The sequence below is a fragment of the Coenobita brevimanus genome, chromosome 43 (assembly GCF_032717465.1).
Source record: "Coenobita brevimanus isolate Jiangsu-jjx chromosome 43, ASM3271746v2, whole genome shotgun sequence".
NCBI classification, from domain to species: Eukaryota; Metazoa; Arthropoda; class Malacostraca; order Decapoda; family Coenobitidae; genus Coenobita; species Coenobita brevimanus.
In genome coordinates, this window is record NC_136996.1 from 26,032,886 (window position 1) to 26,050,496 (window position 17,611).

At 40.2% G+C, this 17,611-nt stretch overlaps 2 protein-coding genes across 2 annotated transcripts in view; both read left to right on the plus strand.

Annotated features, from left to right (window-relative positions):
- Positions 1–17,611, plus strand: part of LOC145397819 (bolA-like protein 2) — a 41,946-nt gene that overhangs the window by 5,674 nt on the left and 18,661 nt on the right. The gene's annotated exons all lie outside the window — the stretch shown is intronic.
- Positions 2,440–4,193, plus strand: gny (ALG6 alpha-1,3-glucosyltransferase garnysstan). Its single transcript, XM_080270774.1, has one exon. The coding sequence runs from the start codon at positions 2,646–2,648 to the stop codon at positions 4,125–4,127; it is 1,482 nt and encodes a 493-aa protein (XP_080126900.1). The 5' UTR covers positions 2,440–2,645; the 3' UTR covers positions 4,128–4,193.

Genomic DNA, 17,611 nt, shown 5'->3' on the forward strand with positions numbered 1-17,611 from the left:
ACTTTCTGCACCCAGTTATCATGCCCCATCCTCTCCACATGACCAAACCATCTCAGTCTACCTCTCCTCATCACAACACCAGTACACTCCAGTCTCATCCTACCTCTCAACTCTTCTATTGTAAACCTAGCCCCCTCAGGCCTTGCACTCAAGGATGCACTTCACATCCACCCAATCATTGCCATTTCTGTACGTTTGAGCTTGCGAATATCCTCTTCCTTTACTCCCCAGATCTCACTACCATACAGCATTACACTCCTAACACATGCTGCATACAAAGATCCTTTAGCATGGAGGGAGAGAGGCAACAGCTCCATGAACTTCTAACCAGTCCTCATTCTAGCCACAAAACTAGCTTCTGCCCAACCTCCAGCATGTTACATGTCTCCCAAATAACAAAACTCTTCCACACACTTAAGAGACTCACCTGCAAGTTCAGTCCTTTCATACCTGGCAGTATCCACATGCTTCCCTGACACACTGCACACATGAAATCAACATTATCTTGCAGTCTACCTCTAATACCACTACATCTCTTAGGCACCCACTTATCACTAACACTGCACAAGATTAAATTACTTCCCATTCCCTTGTGTCAAATTGCACTTGGCCACTCACCCTCTTCTTTGATAGTACCACCTCCAGCCCTAGATACCATCACTTTTGTTTTATCTGCATTAACTCTTAAGCCCTTGTGCCCCATACCATCTCTCCTTAAATCTTTCCTCCGCCACCCTTTCATTCTCTGCATCCAACACCAGTATCATCAGCATGCAACATCTCCCACGGGAGTCCATTTTTTAATGTGAGGGTTTCAGGTACCATGATAAACAACAAAGGGCTCAAGACTGATCCCTGATGCACACCAGCATTCACAGAAAACTCATCACTCAAAATTACATTCACCCTTACTTGGGTGTGAGCACCCACATACAGTACATGGCCATAACGACCCCAACCAGCCACTTCTCGATCCCAAGCTTTCTCACTGCCCACCTCACCACCTCTCTAGGGACTCTGTCAAAAGCCTTCTCCAAAGGAACAAAAACAAAGTAGTTCCCTCTTCTTTCCTGTATATTTTTCCTGAAGCTGTCACACAACGAATGTGGCATCAGTGGTCCCTTTGCCTGGCATAAACCCAAACTGCATCTCATCAATATTCTGTCTCTAATCATACCTTTTGGAACTCTCTCCATTACCTTCTTTATCTGGTCTAAAAGTTTTATGAGTCTATAATTTCCTCTTTCCTGGGCATCATCTTTCCCCTTGCGCACATTTATGATCACACGCATCAGCCAATCATCTGGGACAACACACTCATATATAGCTAATCGTATTTATCAGGTCAGTATTCATTCTTTCCCTTATCATACAATCCAGGACTCTCCATTACCTTCATTGTCTGGACCAAAAGTTTTATGCCCCTATAAATTTCCTCTTTCCAGGACATAACCCTTTCTCTTATACACATCCACAATTGCACTCTTCGACCAGTCATGTGGGACAGTACTTATATAATTGAATTTATCAGATCAGTAACTAAACCCATCCCTGTATCTCCCAAGCTCTCAGCATTTCAGCAGTCAACCCTGACACAACCACTGCCTTCCCTAACTGCATCCTGCCAATTTCCCTGTTCACAGTTGCAGTTCATCAAGTATTCTTTGGTTTTGAAAGAGGATTCATCAAGCTCATAATAACATGTCAGGGACCTTCATAGCTAAATTTAATACGGTATGTACAGTAGTCTGATGGTAGCCAGAAGAAAAATTTTACTGAGAGAGAGAGAGACGGGGGATATACTGTTTGGCCTCTGTTTAATTTGAAACATCTCTTCTCTTCTGCAAACAAATCGTCTGGCAGTAACCAAAAATTAAAAATTGTCATCATACTGAAGGGGTTCTGAGAACAAGTACTTTGCTGTAAGTTATTCAGGTGCTCACTTGTCCATGAAAACCTCCTGTTCAGTAACTGTCCTGTTAACTTGATCATGTTATATGAACTTTTGTTGATGTAGCGTTTTGTACAGTAAGTCAGCTGTATAAAGATGTGCCAAATTTTATATCTGTAAACTGTGATGTTATGCTTGGCTCATTTATTGTCATCAAAGCCTCCAAACTCACTATGATTTTTTTTTTTTTTTACTAGGATGATTGGGAGTGTTGACAAGATGAGACACCTGGAGAGCTCACCACCAGGCTGCTAGTTCCAGGGAGAACTTTGCTTCCCTTCAGCTCACCTGAAGTTCCTCCAACCACTCTTCACTAATAGGAATAGATCATTATATTCATGTCAGAAAAGTGCAGATTGATGATAATTTTTAATCTTTATTTTCTCATATTAATATAGAAATATCCATCCATCCATCATCCAGTCCTATGTTGCCCCAAAGAGGAGCATAGGAACCAAGGACTAGGCAGGTTGGTCTTGACATTTAAGATGAGAGTGATAAGATAAGAAATGATAGAAACAGAAATATAGAAATTTTTCTGTTGAAATGTAATTCAGGCAATTGTCCTATATTTTTTGGTAATAGAAAAGCCAGAAAGTTTTTCCCATTTTGTGTCAGAGAATATTAACAAGCAGCATTAGTATACTTTGTGAGGACCTGGAAAGAAAAAGTGTAATTCTTTGTGGGGTGTAAAATGGGCATGATAGCACTATTAACTTTGGTGGGCATGCTGCTGAGGTGGTGTGTGTCACTACATTCTTACTCTGGGGCAGGAAAGCCACCCATGTTTGGGGATTATGAGGCCCAACGTCACTGGCAGGAAGTAACTGTCAACCTGCCAATTCGGGAGTGGTATCTCAACACCACTGATAATGACTTGATGTACTGGGGTTTAGACTACCCTCCTCTTACTGCCTACCATAGCTATGTGTCTGGACTTATTGCCAAAGTGATAAACCCAGATTTTGTTGAGCTGCATGCCTCCAGAGGGTATGAGAGCTATGAGCACAAGCTGTTTATGAGGTTTTCAGTGTTTCTAGTAGATCTCATTATATATATTCCTGCAGCATACCTGTTCTTTCGTGTTCTCTCAGAATCATCTCTTAAGAAGCGTGGTGGTAGGCTGGAGTATGCATCACTTTTATTATATCCAGGACTGTATTTGATAGACTATGGACATTTTCAGTACAACAATGCATCTCTTGGATTTTTTGTTGGTGCTGTTGCTGCTTTAATGAAAGGATATGATTGTTTTGGTTCAGTCTTGTTTTGCTTAGCTCTTAACTATAAGCAGATGGAACTGTATCATGCTCTTCCCATTTTTTTTTACCTCTTAGGAATGTGCTGGAGGCAAGGTGGCATCCTGGGTTTTATTTGGAAGATCTCTAAAATTGGGATTTGTGTCATAGTAACATTTGCCATCATCTGGCTACCATTTTTGTCTGATTCAACAGTTTTGCTGCACGTGGTTCACAGACTGTTCCCTCTAAGTCGTGGTCTGTTTGAAGACAAGGTTGCAAGTTTCTGGTGCAGCATTTCAGTTGTATTCAAAGTGAAGAACTTGGTGAACAATACAAACATGGCCCTTATCTGCTTGTTGTCAACTGTTGTGTGTATGATTCCCTCAAGCTTGCAACTTTTCATTAACCCCACCCCCAAGCATTTGTGCTATGCCCTTGTAAATGGTTCCCTGGTGTTCTTTCTTATGAGTTATCATGTTCATGAGAAAAGTATCTTGTTAGCAGCTGTACCTGCATGTCTGATAATAAGTGAAGAACCATTCATGGTCAGTTGGTTCCTAATTGTGTCTGTTGTTAGTATGTTGCCTCTCTTGATAAAGGATGGTTTGGCCTTGCCCATGATGGCATTAACTGTACTGTTTCAGATAATGTTGTTTGCCTTTACCAATACTTCTCCAACAAAACTGCCTTCAAAGAATCCATTTTGGGTATGGATGAGGCGAAGTTTCTACCTGTCACTTGTTGGTCTGAGCTTCTTGACTGTAGTTTCTTTGTCTCTGACTCCACCTCCCAGACTGCCAGACCTGTTCCCAGTTCTCCTATCCATGTATTCGTGTGGCCATTTCTGCTTTTTTTGTGTTTACTTTCATTACTGCCAGTTTACTTGTACCAGCAAGTACAGTAAGCACGTAACTGGAAAAGTGAAAGTTCACTAATTTTTGCTTTTTTTTGCTTACTGATATTTCATATTTTTTCTTTCAAATAGGAATATTTTTATAGCTATGTAACACCAGTATAAGAATTTTGTCACTTTAAACAAAATATTTATGGTTCATGGTACAGTGAGTCTTTGAAATACGAAAACCCGAAGTATGAATTTTCAGTGGTACGAAAGTGATGAACATAGGGCAGATTCCACAATATGAAAATATCTGTCTTGATTATATGAAAATCGACATGAAAGGAAATACAGAGATAGCCCGATTATCCAGGCTATATGGTGTGAAGGGGTGCCTGAATAGTCTGAAGTCACAATTAATCTGGTGGAAACAAAACACAAGTACTGTTAAATTGATTTATTTACCGGTAAATGTACACTTGAGGCAGCAGAAAGACCTTACCAATTCAGTTCATAATCCTCAAACTTGTTTCTGTAATTTTCTGACAACTTTCAGTTTGGCAAATTACTTTTTCTTGCTGAAAAATTTCATCCGTTATTATGTCACTTTCCTCAACAATCGTTTCCAACACAGTGGAAGAAATTCAGTGTGCTCAAAGGTGGATATCTTTTCCCAACTTCCCAACTGGAGGTTAGGTCAGGTTAAATTATTAGGTACAGAGAAGCTCGGTTAGGCCAGGTTTAGTTAAACACTCAGGGAAGAACAGTCCATTCTGCCATTATGTTAACAAAATAAGAGTTATCACACCAGAACGGCTAAAATCAGATTTAACAAGAAACATTTATTTACCAACCCAGAAATCTATCTATCTATCTATTGGCAGACGCCATAATCCCGTAAGGGGTGGCCATTTGACTCTGAGTTATTTGTTTTACAGGGAGGGGTAATCTGAAAAATATAACAGACTATCAGGAAGAACCAGTTTGGTAAGGTGCTTTTATTGCTTAAAGCTTATGCTTAGCCCCCTCATTGGCTGTGGGTTCAGAAATTTGTGTGCTCCTGTGGTTGGCCTCGGGGTTGTTTTTTCAAAGTTCTAAAATCAATTTCTTCTTCTTACATATGTGAAAAGACTTGTCTGGCACATCTGGCTTTTTCTTTTATTTTTTCCCCCTAAACCCATCCTGTGATTTGCTATGATTCATGAAAGATTAAAATTAGGATGCGTGCTACATTAGCATGCAAACATCAGTGAAAACATCTGGGATGAAGTGAACTGTGAATGCCTGACTGCTTGGTATGGTAGAGTAGGGTCATGTTAACACCAGTGACCTTCGGTCACTTCCCATAATTGCTCGCAGTTTTTTATACCCCGCCCTAACTTAATGTCACTGACACCGACACAGTAAAGTGCTGTTCAAGGCCAGCAGCTATGAAAGCGATAATGGAATATATTATTGTTTTTATCAGTCCTCTCTCTTTCACACATACACATAAGAATGAACAAAAGAATGAGCAGTAAATGTACACTAACCTTAAAGAGCAGAAATAACTGTGCTTAGTCGGTCTGAAATATATTAGGAAGAGTGACACTGAACAAAGAATGTGGGACTGAATTCTAACCTACAAGAATGTGTGAGATGAAAGAGTAATTTTTTTTTCTGATTAGCAAACATTTTTTTTTTCATATCTCCTAAAATTGTGAAACCCATAATCTTTTGTGTAAGCATACAGCCTAAAGACCTTACCAATTCACTTCATATTCCTCTATTTTGTCTTCTATATTTTTCTGACTATTTTGAGGGTGGCAAATTATGTTCTCTTGCTGAAAGAAACTTACTCAAAATTAGAACGCATATAACATAAGCGTGCAAACATCGGCAGATACAACTGGGATGAAGTGAATGCCTGACTGCTTGGGATGGTAGAGTAGGGTCGTGTAAACACACCAGTGACCTTTGTTCCTCCCCATAATTGTTCGCAGTTTTATATAGCTCGCCCTAACTCAACGTCACTGACACCGAAACAATGAAGTGTTGTTCAGGGCCGGCAACTATCAAGGGGTTAACCCCTTAACCGCGGGGCGTCACTTTCGTGACGCTTGCAAGCAAGGGATCATACTGCGGGGTGTTGCTTTTGTGATTCTGTGTTATTTTTAATTCACCCGGGCTTCCAAGTGTGGGCTTGTATCATCTATCAGTGCTGCCAATTTTCAACACTAGCCAGCACTCCTAATCTCATCTGTACTCCCATCCATTGTTGACAATTTAGCCATTTCTCCCCGTTCTTGACTCCCCTCCCTACCCCCGCTCCATTACCCTATCCTCTCGCCTGCCTGGCCGTGCTATGCTAAGTAAATCTTCCCTGGAATTTTTCACTGATTTCATCCATTGAAATAAGCCCTATGCCCTATTCTTATACCAAATAATATATACAAGAAAGAAATAAGGTAAGTGAGAGTGCCATACACCTGGAATTGGCTAATTATCACCTGACAATACCTCACGTGCACTCATTCGCTAATTTTCGCTGTTTATTTCCCCTTGAAATGTGCCGTATAATCTATTTTCGTAATAAATATACATATAAGGAGGGAAGGGAGAAGCCTAAGTGATATTTACATTCACCTGGAACTACCTAATTTATAATGTATTTTCTAGATTTCCTGCCAGTCATTTCACTGCTATAAAGTAACTGTGTCAAGAGGCTAACGTTGGGAGTACTGATTTCCCTAGGTAGGCCACCATCCCGGCCCACCCTTATCAGTTCACTCTCATCTTCCCGTGTGGAGGTACGTCTGTTCGCTCTTGCTAGCTTCAGGGCCTTTTCACCCCCATGCAAAGGGCCCTGTGACCTTTACCCCCTACTAAACCTCGTGTGGAAAGAGGTAAAGGGCTGACAATTGATAAAAGAGTGACTACGATCTTTCTATTGAGTAAAACAGTGCAAGTGGAATTGTAAATAATGTGTAAACAGCAAGTGAAAGTAATGAATGTAAATATACGTGAACAGTGGAAAATAGTTTTATAAGTTACTTCAAGTGACAGTGCATAACACAGTGTAAATAAAATAGAAATGTAAATAACGTAAATAAAATAGAGAACGTAAATAGAAATGTAAATGAGTAGTGTTATAAGAATACGAGTATATACCCTAGGAGTAATGAAAGTGAAAGTTTCACTCTAGCATGTCTGAGTACTATGAGTTATGAGAGTGAAATTGAAAGTGACATTCACTCTCAATGCTAGTATACAGGATGAGAAAGCGAATGCTACGTATTTTATTGAAAGAAATTGAATCCCTACAGTGACAATAAACTAATACTACTGAAGGAAACTTATGGATAAAGACTGTAGATATATATAAGTGTTATACAGTAATAGAAATATAAAGTGTGAGGGGTTTTATGAATAATAAATGACAGAGTACCAAGAGCAAACTAGCGCAAGTGCGGCGGTCAGACGCGCTCGTAATTTTCATTGCTTTCACACTGGTTTTTTTTTTGGAGTATGGATCCCAAACTACTTGAAAATCATAGAGTAGTGTTTATAGTGTTAATATCTGGCTGTGGTAATCATATTACAGGTTGTTGGGAAGTGTAAAGTGGAGACTTCGTTACCCAACTTCAGAGGTCTCCACAAGTCCTACAGTAACCGACGAAGGCTCAACAAACATTCCAGGAGAAAGCTGAAGCTATGTGCCTTAAGCATATTTAATTTTAATATTCTAGGACTAATAACTGATTTTTGGCAAATATTTTTTGAGAGTCTGTCGGAGCCCGAATAACCCCGCGGCACACGCAAAACATTGGTAAACATGCCCACGATGTAGGGGTTAATGGGATACTGTATGAAAAATTCAAAATGGGCGCGGTGCTATGCACCGCGCTCGCTGGCCGAGAGAAAACGAACTAACCTCTCTCTGGTAAACAAATTTTTGTGCACTTCTCAGTTGAGTCCACTTCCCTCCTATCCTCGCAGCTTTGCTGTATGTGGATATTTTTGGAGTTCTTCACCTCGTTTTGTATTGTTTCACCATGCCTTCCAAGCACCCTGCATCATCTCCAGCATCGGGGGAGCCCGCTGCCAAGAAGCAGCAGCACCGTACTCTAACTCTGGAAAGGAAATTGGAAATTATAAGACGCCACGAGGAGGGGCAGGGAGTCTCGGAGATTGGGCATGCCTTAGGCCTTGCAGCTTCCACTGCTGGGACTGTGACGAAGAAAAAGGAGATGTACAAAAAAATGACCACCTCCTTCTCTACAGTTGTATACAGGTATTGCTTACTTCAAAATGGGGGGTGGGGTAAAGTTTAGGTGGGGGGTCCAAGGGGGTCCTGGAATGCATCCCCCCATTTCTATGTATCCTATATTTCAATAGGGAAAATCATTCCGATATACGAAATTTCGAATTACAAAAGTTTTTTTTGGTCCCTATCCCTTTCATATATCAAAGACTCACTGTACAGTGTACAACTAGCTGATACAGTGTTTGCAAACAATATAGACTGCCCGCCATAGAAATCAGTGGGGAAAAGTATTCTCACCACGGCCCCCTACACCATGCTGTTTCTTCTGTTGGCACATTTTCAGCCATCCAGCCCAAAATCTGACCCTTTTCTTTGACACTGAGGTTGGTAGGAGCCATCTGGGTGTATTGATGCAAAAACTGCAGCGCCAACAAGTTAACAAGCGAAAAAAGAGTGTAGCGGTACGAGAGCAAGCAACACTAATGCACCCTCAAAGGCAGCTCAAAGAGCACCAAGGCAGAAACTGAAGGTCATTTTGTTCTCTTGGCATGTCTCTATGTTGCCAAACATATGATATTTTTGGTGGGCTGTGATACTAGGCTGCAAAATGCAAAAATTTCATAGTGTTTTTTCCCAGTGATTTCTGTGGTGGGCACACTATACTTTTTGCAGACACTAATTATGTGTGTTTTATTTCCAGTAAAAATACTGTAACTTCATGTAATATTTTTTCTGGAATGAAATAATTCACCATATAAGTAATTAAAAAGTTTATGAATCATAATGAATGATGAATCACAGTACCAGATACCATTTCTGATAGAAATCTCTGCATCAGTGAGATTGAAAAGTGTGTACTGTGTATCTGTCAAATTTGTTTACACTATTGATGAGGTGAAGGGATATGGTGAAGAGATACCATGTATGAGAGAGGGGGTTGTGGGCTGGGGGAAGGGCAGCCTCATGACAGAAGGCAGGATAATATGGAGGTGATTTGTTTGTGGCCACCCCTTGCAGAATTAAGACATCTGATTATAGAGAGTTAGAGGCAGCTGTCAGTACCTATACAGTATAACCTGTATCATGTATTGCACCCTAATGCGGCAGAATTATCACTTCCATCAATCCATCCATCGTCCAATTTTACACCTCCCCATGAGAGGCATAGGAACCCAGGGCTAGGCAAGTTGGTCCTGACATTTAAGATGAGAGTGACCAGCCTCACTCATCCTTGAGTGGCGTTACATGAGCAATAAACCCCAACCTCCCCTTGGATATAAACTTACACAGGCTGAATCTGATTGGAGCACCATAATTTCCCACTAAACCACCAGGCACCATAATTTGGTCATATGGTTACCACCCAGCATAGTAAATGGTTTCCTGGTGTACAAGAAACCATTTGGCTTGTCACTTGGTGTAAAGTTACCCATAGGCAGAAGGAGAGGAAAGAATGAAGGGAAGAAAGACAGAAAATGGAGTGTAAAGTCTCCCATAGGCAAAAGAAAGAGGAAAGAACGAAGGAAAGAAAGACAGAAAAGGAAGGAAGGAAGAGAGGAAAGGGCAGACACCCAAAGCAGCACTACATTGAGTGAGTGGATGGTGAGTGCCCTTAATGACAAAATATCAGCTGTTTTTATGTACCTCAATACCAGTGCCTAAGAAGTTATCCCAGGTGGGCACTATTCAACAGCAGTCCATTACAACTTGCAGTTTTAGCTTCTGTGGAGCTTTATGAAGTCTTATCCACTGTGATTTTCTTTCCATAAAGCACATAAAATTTTCTTTTGACAAAAAAAAAAAAAAGAAAAAAAAAAAAATGCAGTTTGACAGTACTACTATAATTCAGAGTGCTGATTCATAGTTCTGGTATGCTAGTGAGCTCTTTACTGGACAGTGCAAGCTATGGAATAATGCAGGGATGATCTTACACAGCAGCCTTGCTTTATTCTTCCCCTCACTTCCTTTCTGGTACCGTAATAGCCAGTCACATTTTACCCTGTTTGAGGGTGGGATACAGTAGTCCAGTGCATTTAAGGATAGATGACTAACTTAAATATCATGATGTAATTATGTGATTGAAAAGCCTCCAGATATCTCATAGTGACTGAACCTATGAAAGGACATCACTCTTACTGGGCTGAGATAGGTTTGCTGTAGTCCAGTTAGTATACACTCAGTTTTTACACCTATCAACATGACACAATCTTCCATAGGAGTGCCTACTAATGTTTAATAATATCCAGCGCAGTCCTGCATCATCCTTGAACATGCTTGGGGTTTCATGTCTTGGGAAGATCATATTGCATCTCTTGTAAAATCTGCTTCCAAGAGATTGGGCGTGCTAAGCTGACTCCATACCTTCTTTTCCCTTGCATAGTTGTTGACTTTATATATGGGTTTTATTTGCCTCTGTGTAGAGTACAACTCTCATGTGTGGGGAGGTTCCCCACATACAGCTCTTTTTAATAGGGTGGGGTCAAAGGCTTTTCATCTCATTAACTCTCCTCCTCTTACTGGCTTCCTTCAATATGTCTCTTCGCCGCATTGTTGCATCTTTATCTCTTCTGTCGCTACTTCAATGGTCACTGCTCCTCTGAAGTGTCTGCTTGCATCCCTCCACCTCTACAACGGGGTGCATAGCACCCATCTAGCAACAAACTCTTATCCCTTTTCTGTCCGACTCTCTAACGCAAGAGTTAACCGTTACTCCCAATCCTTCATTTATGCAACAGGTCAACTCTGGATCTGTCTCCCTCTGTCTGTATTTCGTCCTTCCTAAGATCTCCGGTCTTTCAAACGCAGTGTGTCCAGGCATCTCGAAATGAAATGAATGGATCTTGAAATTGGCCCTCTTTTGTATTGTTTTTGCTTTTTTTTTTCTTGGAAGGAATGGTTTGTGGGCTCCTGGCCTTTGATTTCTTCTTTCTTGCATTAAAAAAAAAAAAAAATGTACCATACATCCATGTCATATGAGTGACCCATTGTTATTTATTTAATTGTAATAACAGCATTTATATCTTGCTCAGGAATGACTTGGCCAGCTATTGCAGTTAGATACAGGCTTCATCATCCCCTTTTTATGATGTTTCTCTGATGTCTCACCAATGCTGTGTAAGAATGAAAGTAACATGCATTAAAAAAAAAAAAAAAAAAAAAAAAAAAGCCCTCATTTAGAGGAAGCTAAATGTTATGAGAGCAGGTTAAAGCAGTGAAGGCTTAATGGCCTCATTTTACCCTGACACAGTGCACAACCAGAACCAACCACCAGTACTTATAGCTGCAGCATTTATACTGTTCTGTACAGTGCAGTATTACTAATTAAATGCTTGGAGTCAAGTGTTTTAATCAAAGCAATGACAAACATTCATTGCTTTCAATAACCATATTACAAACCAGCCATTTGTCTATCATCCATATGCCCTATATTGTAGACACAGTAGCAAATATAATTCATTTGGTACAAGAACTACCGTACCATTTCACAAAGTTCAGTAAGTTCTGTAGAAACAAATATGTAATGTCAATAAAAACCTGATGTTCCTTCACACTGCTTGAGATAATAACTCCAGTACATCAAAGGTACTAACAACAAGTAATAAGAAAATATGATTTTTAAAATCATCATTGACCGTAAACTAAAGCATCTGTTTAAAACAACATTCCATAATTGTCTTGATACAGTAAAATGTTGAACTAAAACATCTGTACAAAATACATTCCATAACTGTAGTGATTCTTTGATACCAAGCACTGGGAATCCATTATTCAGTTCAATTCATAATTGTAGTGGTACAGTAAAATATTGTACTAGTCGTGGAAGGGACGAGATACGGTCATACAAGACTGTCAGTTTTGTTCCATAGGTACTCTGAAAGGTTGGCCAGATATATTTTGTTGTTTAGTATCCTTTTGTCACTGTGTTAATTTTTCATTCACAGTACTGCACAGGATCACTGCTTTGAGTTACGATACAGTACTGCAAGAAGTTGATTGATATTAACAATTTGTTGTCTTCAGTGGTTATTTACCTTTATAGTAAAGTACAGTAATTTGCAGTAGGATTATATTTTTGCTAATTAAAGACTAAAATCCAGTTGGTGTGTATGACATTTACCTTTGGAAATATTAAGGTAGGCATCATGAAGTCTTCAACATTATACCCATAAACCTTCATTCATTCATTTATTGCCAGACGCCATGTATCCCAGACGGGGTGGCCAAGGGCTTAGAGTTAATTGTTATAAACCTTGTCTTTGGAAAAAATAATTTACTGTATATGCATTTTTTGTGTGTGTGGTTCAAAATAACTGAACTTCAAACACAAACGGGTACACTAGGGCATATGCTGATATGCTTTATTACATCCTCTTTCAGTTGGATGGTCAAGAAAAAAAAAAGAGAATTGTCTTTTTTTGTGCATGGGGTGCATTTTGGATTTCCCGTCTACTGCAGTTTATGGGTTAACTTAAGCTTTCTCTTGGCCATCCATATCTTATTAATCAGACATCAGAGATTTCATTAGTCTCCCAGTATCTCTATCATCATCATCATCATCATCATCATCATCATCATCATCATCATCATCCAATCCTATGTTGCCCCATGATAAGCGTAGAAGCCCGGGGCTAGGCAAGTTGGTCCTGGCTTTTAAGATGAGAGTGACCAGTCTCACTTAACTTGGTGGCATTAAATGAGCAGTAAACCCTAACCACCCCATGGATATAAACCTACTCAGGCTCAGTCCAATTGGAACGTTTTAATTACCCACTAAACCATCAGGTGCCATAATTTGGTTATATAATTACCACCCAGCACAGTAAGTGGTTTCCTGGTGTACAGCAAACCATTTGGCATGTCAGTGTAGAGTCACTCATAGGCAGAAAGAAGAGGAAAGAATGAAGGAAAAACAGAAGGAGGAGTGTAAAGTAACCCGTAGGCAGAAGGAGGCGTTAGAATGAAGGAAATGATGACAGAAGGGGAAGGAAGGAAGAGAGGAAAGGGCAGACATCCAAGAGCAGCACCACATTGAGTGAGGGGATGGTGAATGCCCCCACCTACCACAATCTTTATCATTCAATATATCCTCATAAATTATGTATCATCTGCATAGAAATGATAGGCAACACTGTGGACTTTATGCAGAGATGCAAAGGTATCAGTTACATAGGGGACAAAAAGAAGTGGACCCAAAACTGATTTCTGAAGCATTCCAGACTACAAAGGAACGACCTGAAATGGCTTTTGTGACCACCAAACACCAAGACTGGTCAGAAAGATACAACTGAAGTATGTGAAAGTGCATCATCATGGATGCTGCAAGACCAAAAAATCATAAAGCAGTAGTCCATAATTAACTGTATCAGAGGCAGCAGCAGAGCTATCCAACATGACTAGAAGTGAGGACTTTCCACTTTAGCTATTTAATACTGTCAATAATGAATTTATGTGAGGCTATTTTAATTGAGTGGTGCTTCTTATGAGCTGGCTGAGCAAATGGAATTACCCTGCTACTCTCAGACTGGAAGAAATTGTATAGAACTGCATTCAGGGGCACAACTAGCATTTTGTTTTATGGGACCTGAATTTTGGTTGTTATTGTTCTTGAGACATCTGCTTGGAAAGCATTATAGTCTGCCTATGAAGCACATTTTGTGGTGCATCATGCATATTACATTATCAGTTGATGGTCAGATCCATAAATTAACACAAATACAAGGCACAGAATGTGAAACATTGGTACAAAGCAGACCAAATATAGGAGTTCATTAAGGGTATTGAGGAAGTTGGACAGTTTTTTTTTTTTTTTTTTTTTTTTTTTTTTTTTAAGGCTTACCATTTGTATAACCCCCAAATTTCCATAATGCACTGCAAATTTTTGACCAGAATGTTTCACTACTGGCAAATTGACTATAAAATAGTAACTTGATTGGTTAAAAATGTATTACAAAGTTAAATAGTGAGGGAAAACAGACCAGGAGACAATCACTCGTAGCTGAATACAGTATTTTCTTGAACAGTGACTGCCTCCCCATGCAGCTGCATCCAAGACAGCCTGCTGTACGATCTTTGATAGGAAGGCGGAACCAGAGTGACTTAGTGGCAACGCTCATGCTTCACAACCGTAGGGTTGGCAGTTTGACCCTGCACCAGAGTGGTGTGTTTCTGGTAAGAGATGTAGCGGTCACTGCAAGGATCTCTCCATGCCCTGCAGAGCTGTATGGTCCATTGGTCCTAGCTCAGGGGAATTCACCCTTTGATAAGAAGTATAAATTTAGAGACAGTGATAAATTGCACTACTGGTATATGTATTCAACACCAAGACCACTCATCATAAGCAGGTTATGTGCTAAAGCTTGTTCTTTAGAATCAACAGAAAAAAATTATGAGTGTATAGGCAGGTGTATAATGTGGCCATAACTCTACTGATAATTCTTCATTTGCAAACAGTGAAGGGCATTTTTTTTTTCTTTTTTTTACAACATATCCTTTATATGGAAAACAATGCAAGTCTGAGGAAACAGATTTACAAAAAAGCCGCAGACCTCCAGCATAGCAGATTGATAATGACAGTAATAGTTTTTTCATATCAATGTCACAAGAAATGATGACTTCTACAGTAGTATACTTAACTTTTTGTGCCCTCACAGAGCAGAGAACAGCCCTTGTTGTAGATACTGTATATGCCATGACTGAGCCATATTGATTCACAGCCTGTGCCACTCACATTCACATTTTCTTTGCTGTCTGTTAAGTGTATTTATAGATGAGTTATGCCAGGGGGAGTCATCTCATATGGTAGCTGTCTTTCAGACCTCACAGCACTGGTCATCAAAAATAGAACTGATCCAGATCAAACAGTGATCAGCAGCATGACATACGAATCTGATAGATGATCTTTTAGTTCCTAAAATTTGTAGTTTTGCCATGGGAGGTTGTCTTGGAATGTCTATCTGTCTACAGTATTGCCAAACACCATAATCCTGTAAGGGGTGGCCACAAATGAATCACCTCCATGTCACCTTGTCCCCTGCCATTTCACTGCCTTCCCTCCAACTCACACACACCCTCTCTCATATACCTCTCCACTCTATCCCTCCATCTCATCCTTGGCCTCTCTCCTTCTCCACTTCACTCACATACACTCTTCTTGTCTGTCTCTCGCTCTCCATCCTCTCCACATGGCCAAACCACCTCAGTGTATTTCTAACGCTTTCTGTCACATCCACATCCACACCACACCGCTCCTTCATGTCATCATTTGTCAGCCTCTCTCTCTATGCACTCTGCATGCTCCTCTCAAATAACTCATTTCCTCTGCTGTCACTCTTGACTTGTGTTCTTCCAGCAAGGTCCATATGTTAGAGCTGGTATGACAATACTGTCATGCAGTAACTTTTTTACCTCCATGCTCACTTTTCTGCTTCTTATCACTGCTTTCAAAGAAGCAGCCACCTTCCTTGTTGTACCCTTTCAAGCACCTCATTCTCCTTATTTATCACACTACCCAAGCACTTAAATGCACTCACATTTTCCATTTCCTCCACATCCAACCTCACAGTACATTTAGTAACTTCATTTCTCTTGAAGACCATGACTTTACATTTCCCTACATTCACCTTTAGATTCCGTTTCTTACACACTGTCACAGACTCATTCATCAAGCCTTGCAGTTTCCCTTCGTCTTCACTTAACAGAACAGTATCATCTGCAAACAACAATACAGGAATTTTCCAAATGCTGTCCTCTCTCATTAAGGCTGCTCCAACATCCACTGCTCTACCTTGTATAGTACTTCTTTTTTCACCCTTGCCACCATCACTAAGGAAAAGCCAAGACTCTTAACGAATGATGTGCAAATGCAGTGTCCTGCCTCACCAGCCTCTGTGCGCAACCGCATTTTACACTGCCATAATACCATGCTGTCCCTCACCCTTACCGCTGCACTCTTGCCGTATCGCTCTCCTTTGGCCCCACCACTTCACTTTCTCCATTTCTCTTCATTTCCTGAGGACTTGGAGTGATCATCCAGACCCTCCAGCTGTACCCTAGCCTCAGGGGAGACTTTTGATGACAGCTCAGACTGGCTTAGGACATACTTCAGGTGGGTGGGAGACCTCACTATATGATAAATCACTATGCAATGGATCACTTTATGTAACGACTTTGTATGACAAGACATAACTGTATATGTTTACCACCCAACTTCAGAATCCTGTGTATTTGACTCCATATCCATACACTTGAGTAACCTTAACCTTACCCTTAGCACCGAAATTACCATTTTGGGTGGTTTTAACATACATTAGAATGGTTATCGCATCCTGCCAGGACTGATGACACTGGTATAGGGTGCGAGCTGTTTGCGGAATCATTTAATCACGCAGTTGATCAAGCAACCAACCAGAATACCAGATAATCCTGACCATAACGCCCATCTCTCGGATCTAGTCCTGACAAATAATCCAGATCAATACAGGATAGAAGTACTGTCACCACTTGGATGGAATGGTTTTAGAAATTATCTTGCTGACATTCCATGGCAGTCTTTCTTCTCTAGTGATATCAATTCTACCCAGTCCCACATTAATGACTTAATACAATCTGGTATGAAATTTTCATACCAAGTCAACAGTTCACTAAAAGATTGAACTCTCCAAAATGGTTTGATAAGAAGTGTGCCAGAGCAACGGCCTAAAAGTCATCAGCATATAACTTTTACTTATAATCAAAATCATCTGAATCAACCTGTCAGTTTGAAATTGCTAGAAACCATGCAAAAGCTATGAATATCAGATGACTTGAATAGAGAACCCACTAAGACTGGGGATGACTTTTATATTCTTGCCATTTCTGTACAGTTTTATTCAATGTAGGATAGACTTTTGGAATTGGAAGGGTTAGATGCAACATTAATACTCTCCTTCAATATGAAGGGCTTGATGTAGTACTGCATACTTCTTCCTTCACCTTTATCACATTTTCTGTGTCTGCCCTCTCTCTCTTCTTATTTCTCCCATTTTTCCTGTCATTATTATTCTTCTTCTTTCGTTTTCAGGTGGCTTTACATTGACTGACAAGCCTAATGGTTTCCTGTAAGCCAGGAAACTACAATACTGGGTGGTAACCATATAACCAGCCCACACATGCTCCTTATGTGTTAACAAGTGGGTTGGCGGAGGGTTAGTGCCCCTCCCCATAATACCACTAACTCAGTGATAAACAGCCACCCCTTGTGGGATTATGATATCTTGCTATAGATAAATACGGTACATAGAATATAAAAGACCTTTCCCAAGTTGAATAATAATAGTCTAGTAGCAACAAGAATAAAC

Coding starts and splice junctions, on each gene's coding strand:
- gny (XM_080270774.1), top strand. CDS start 2,646: ATGGGCATGATAGCACTATTAACTTTGGTGGGCATGCTGCTGAGGTGG.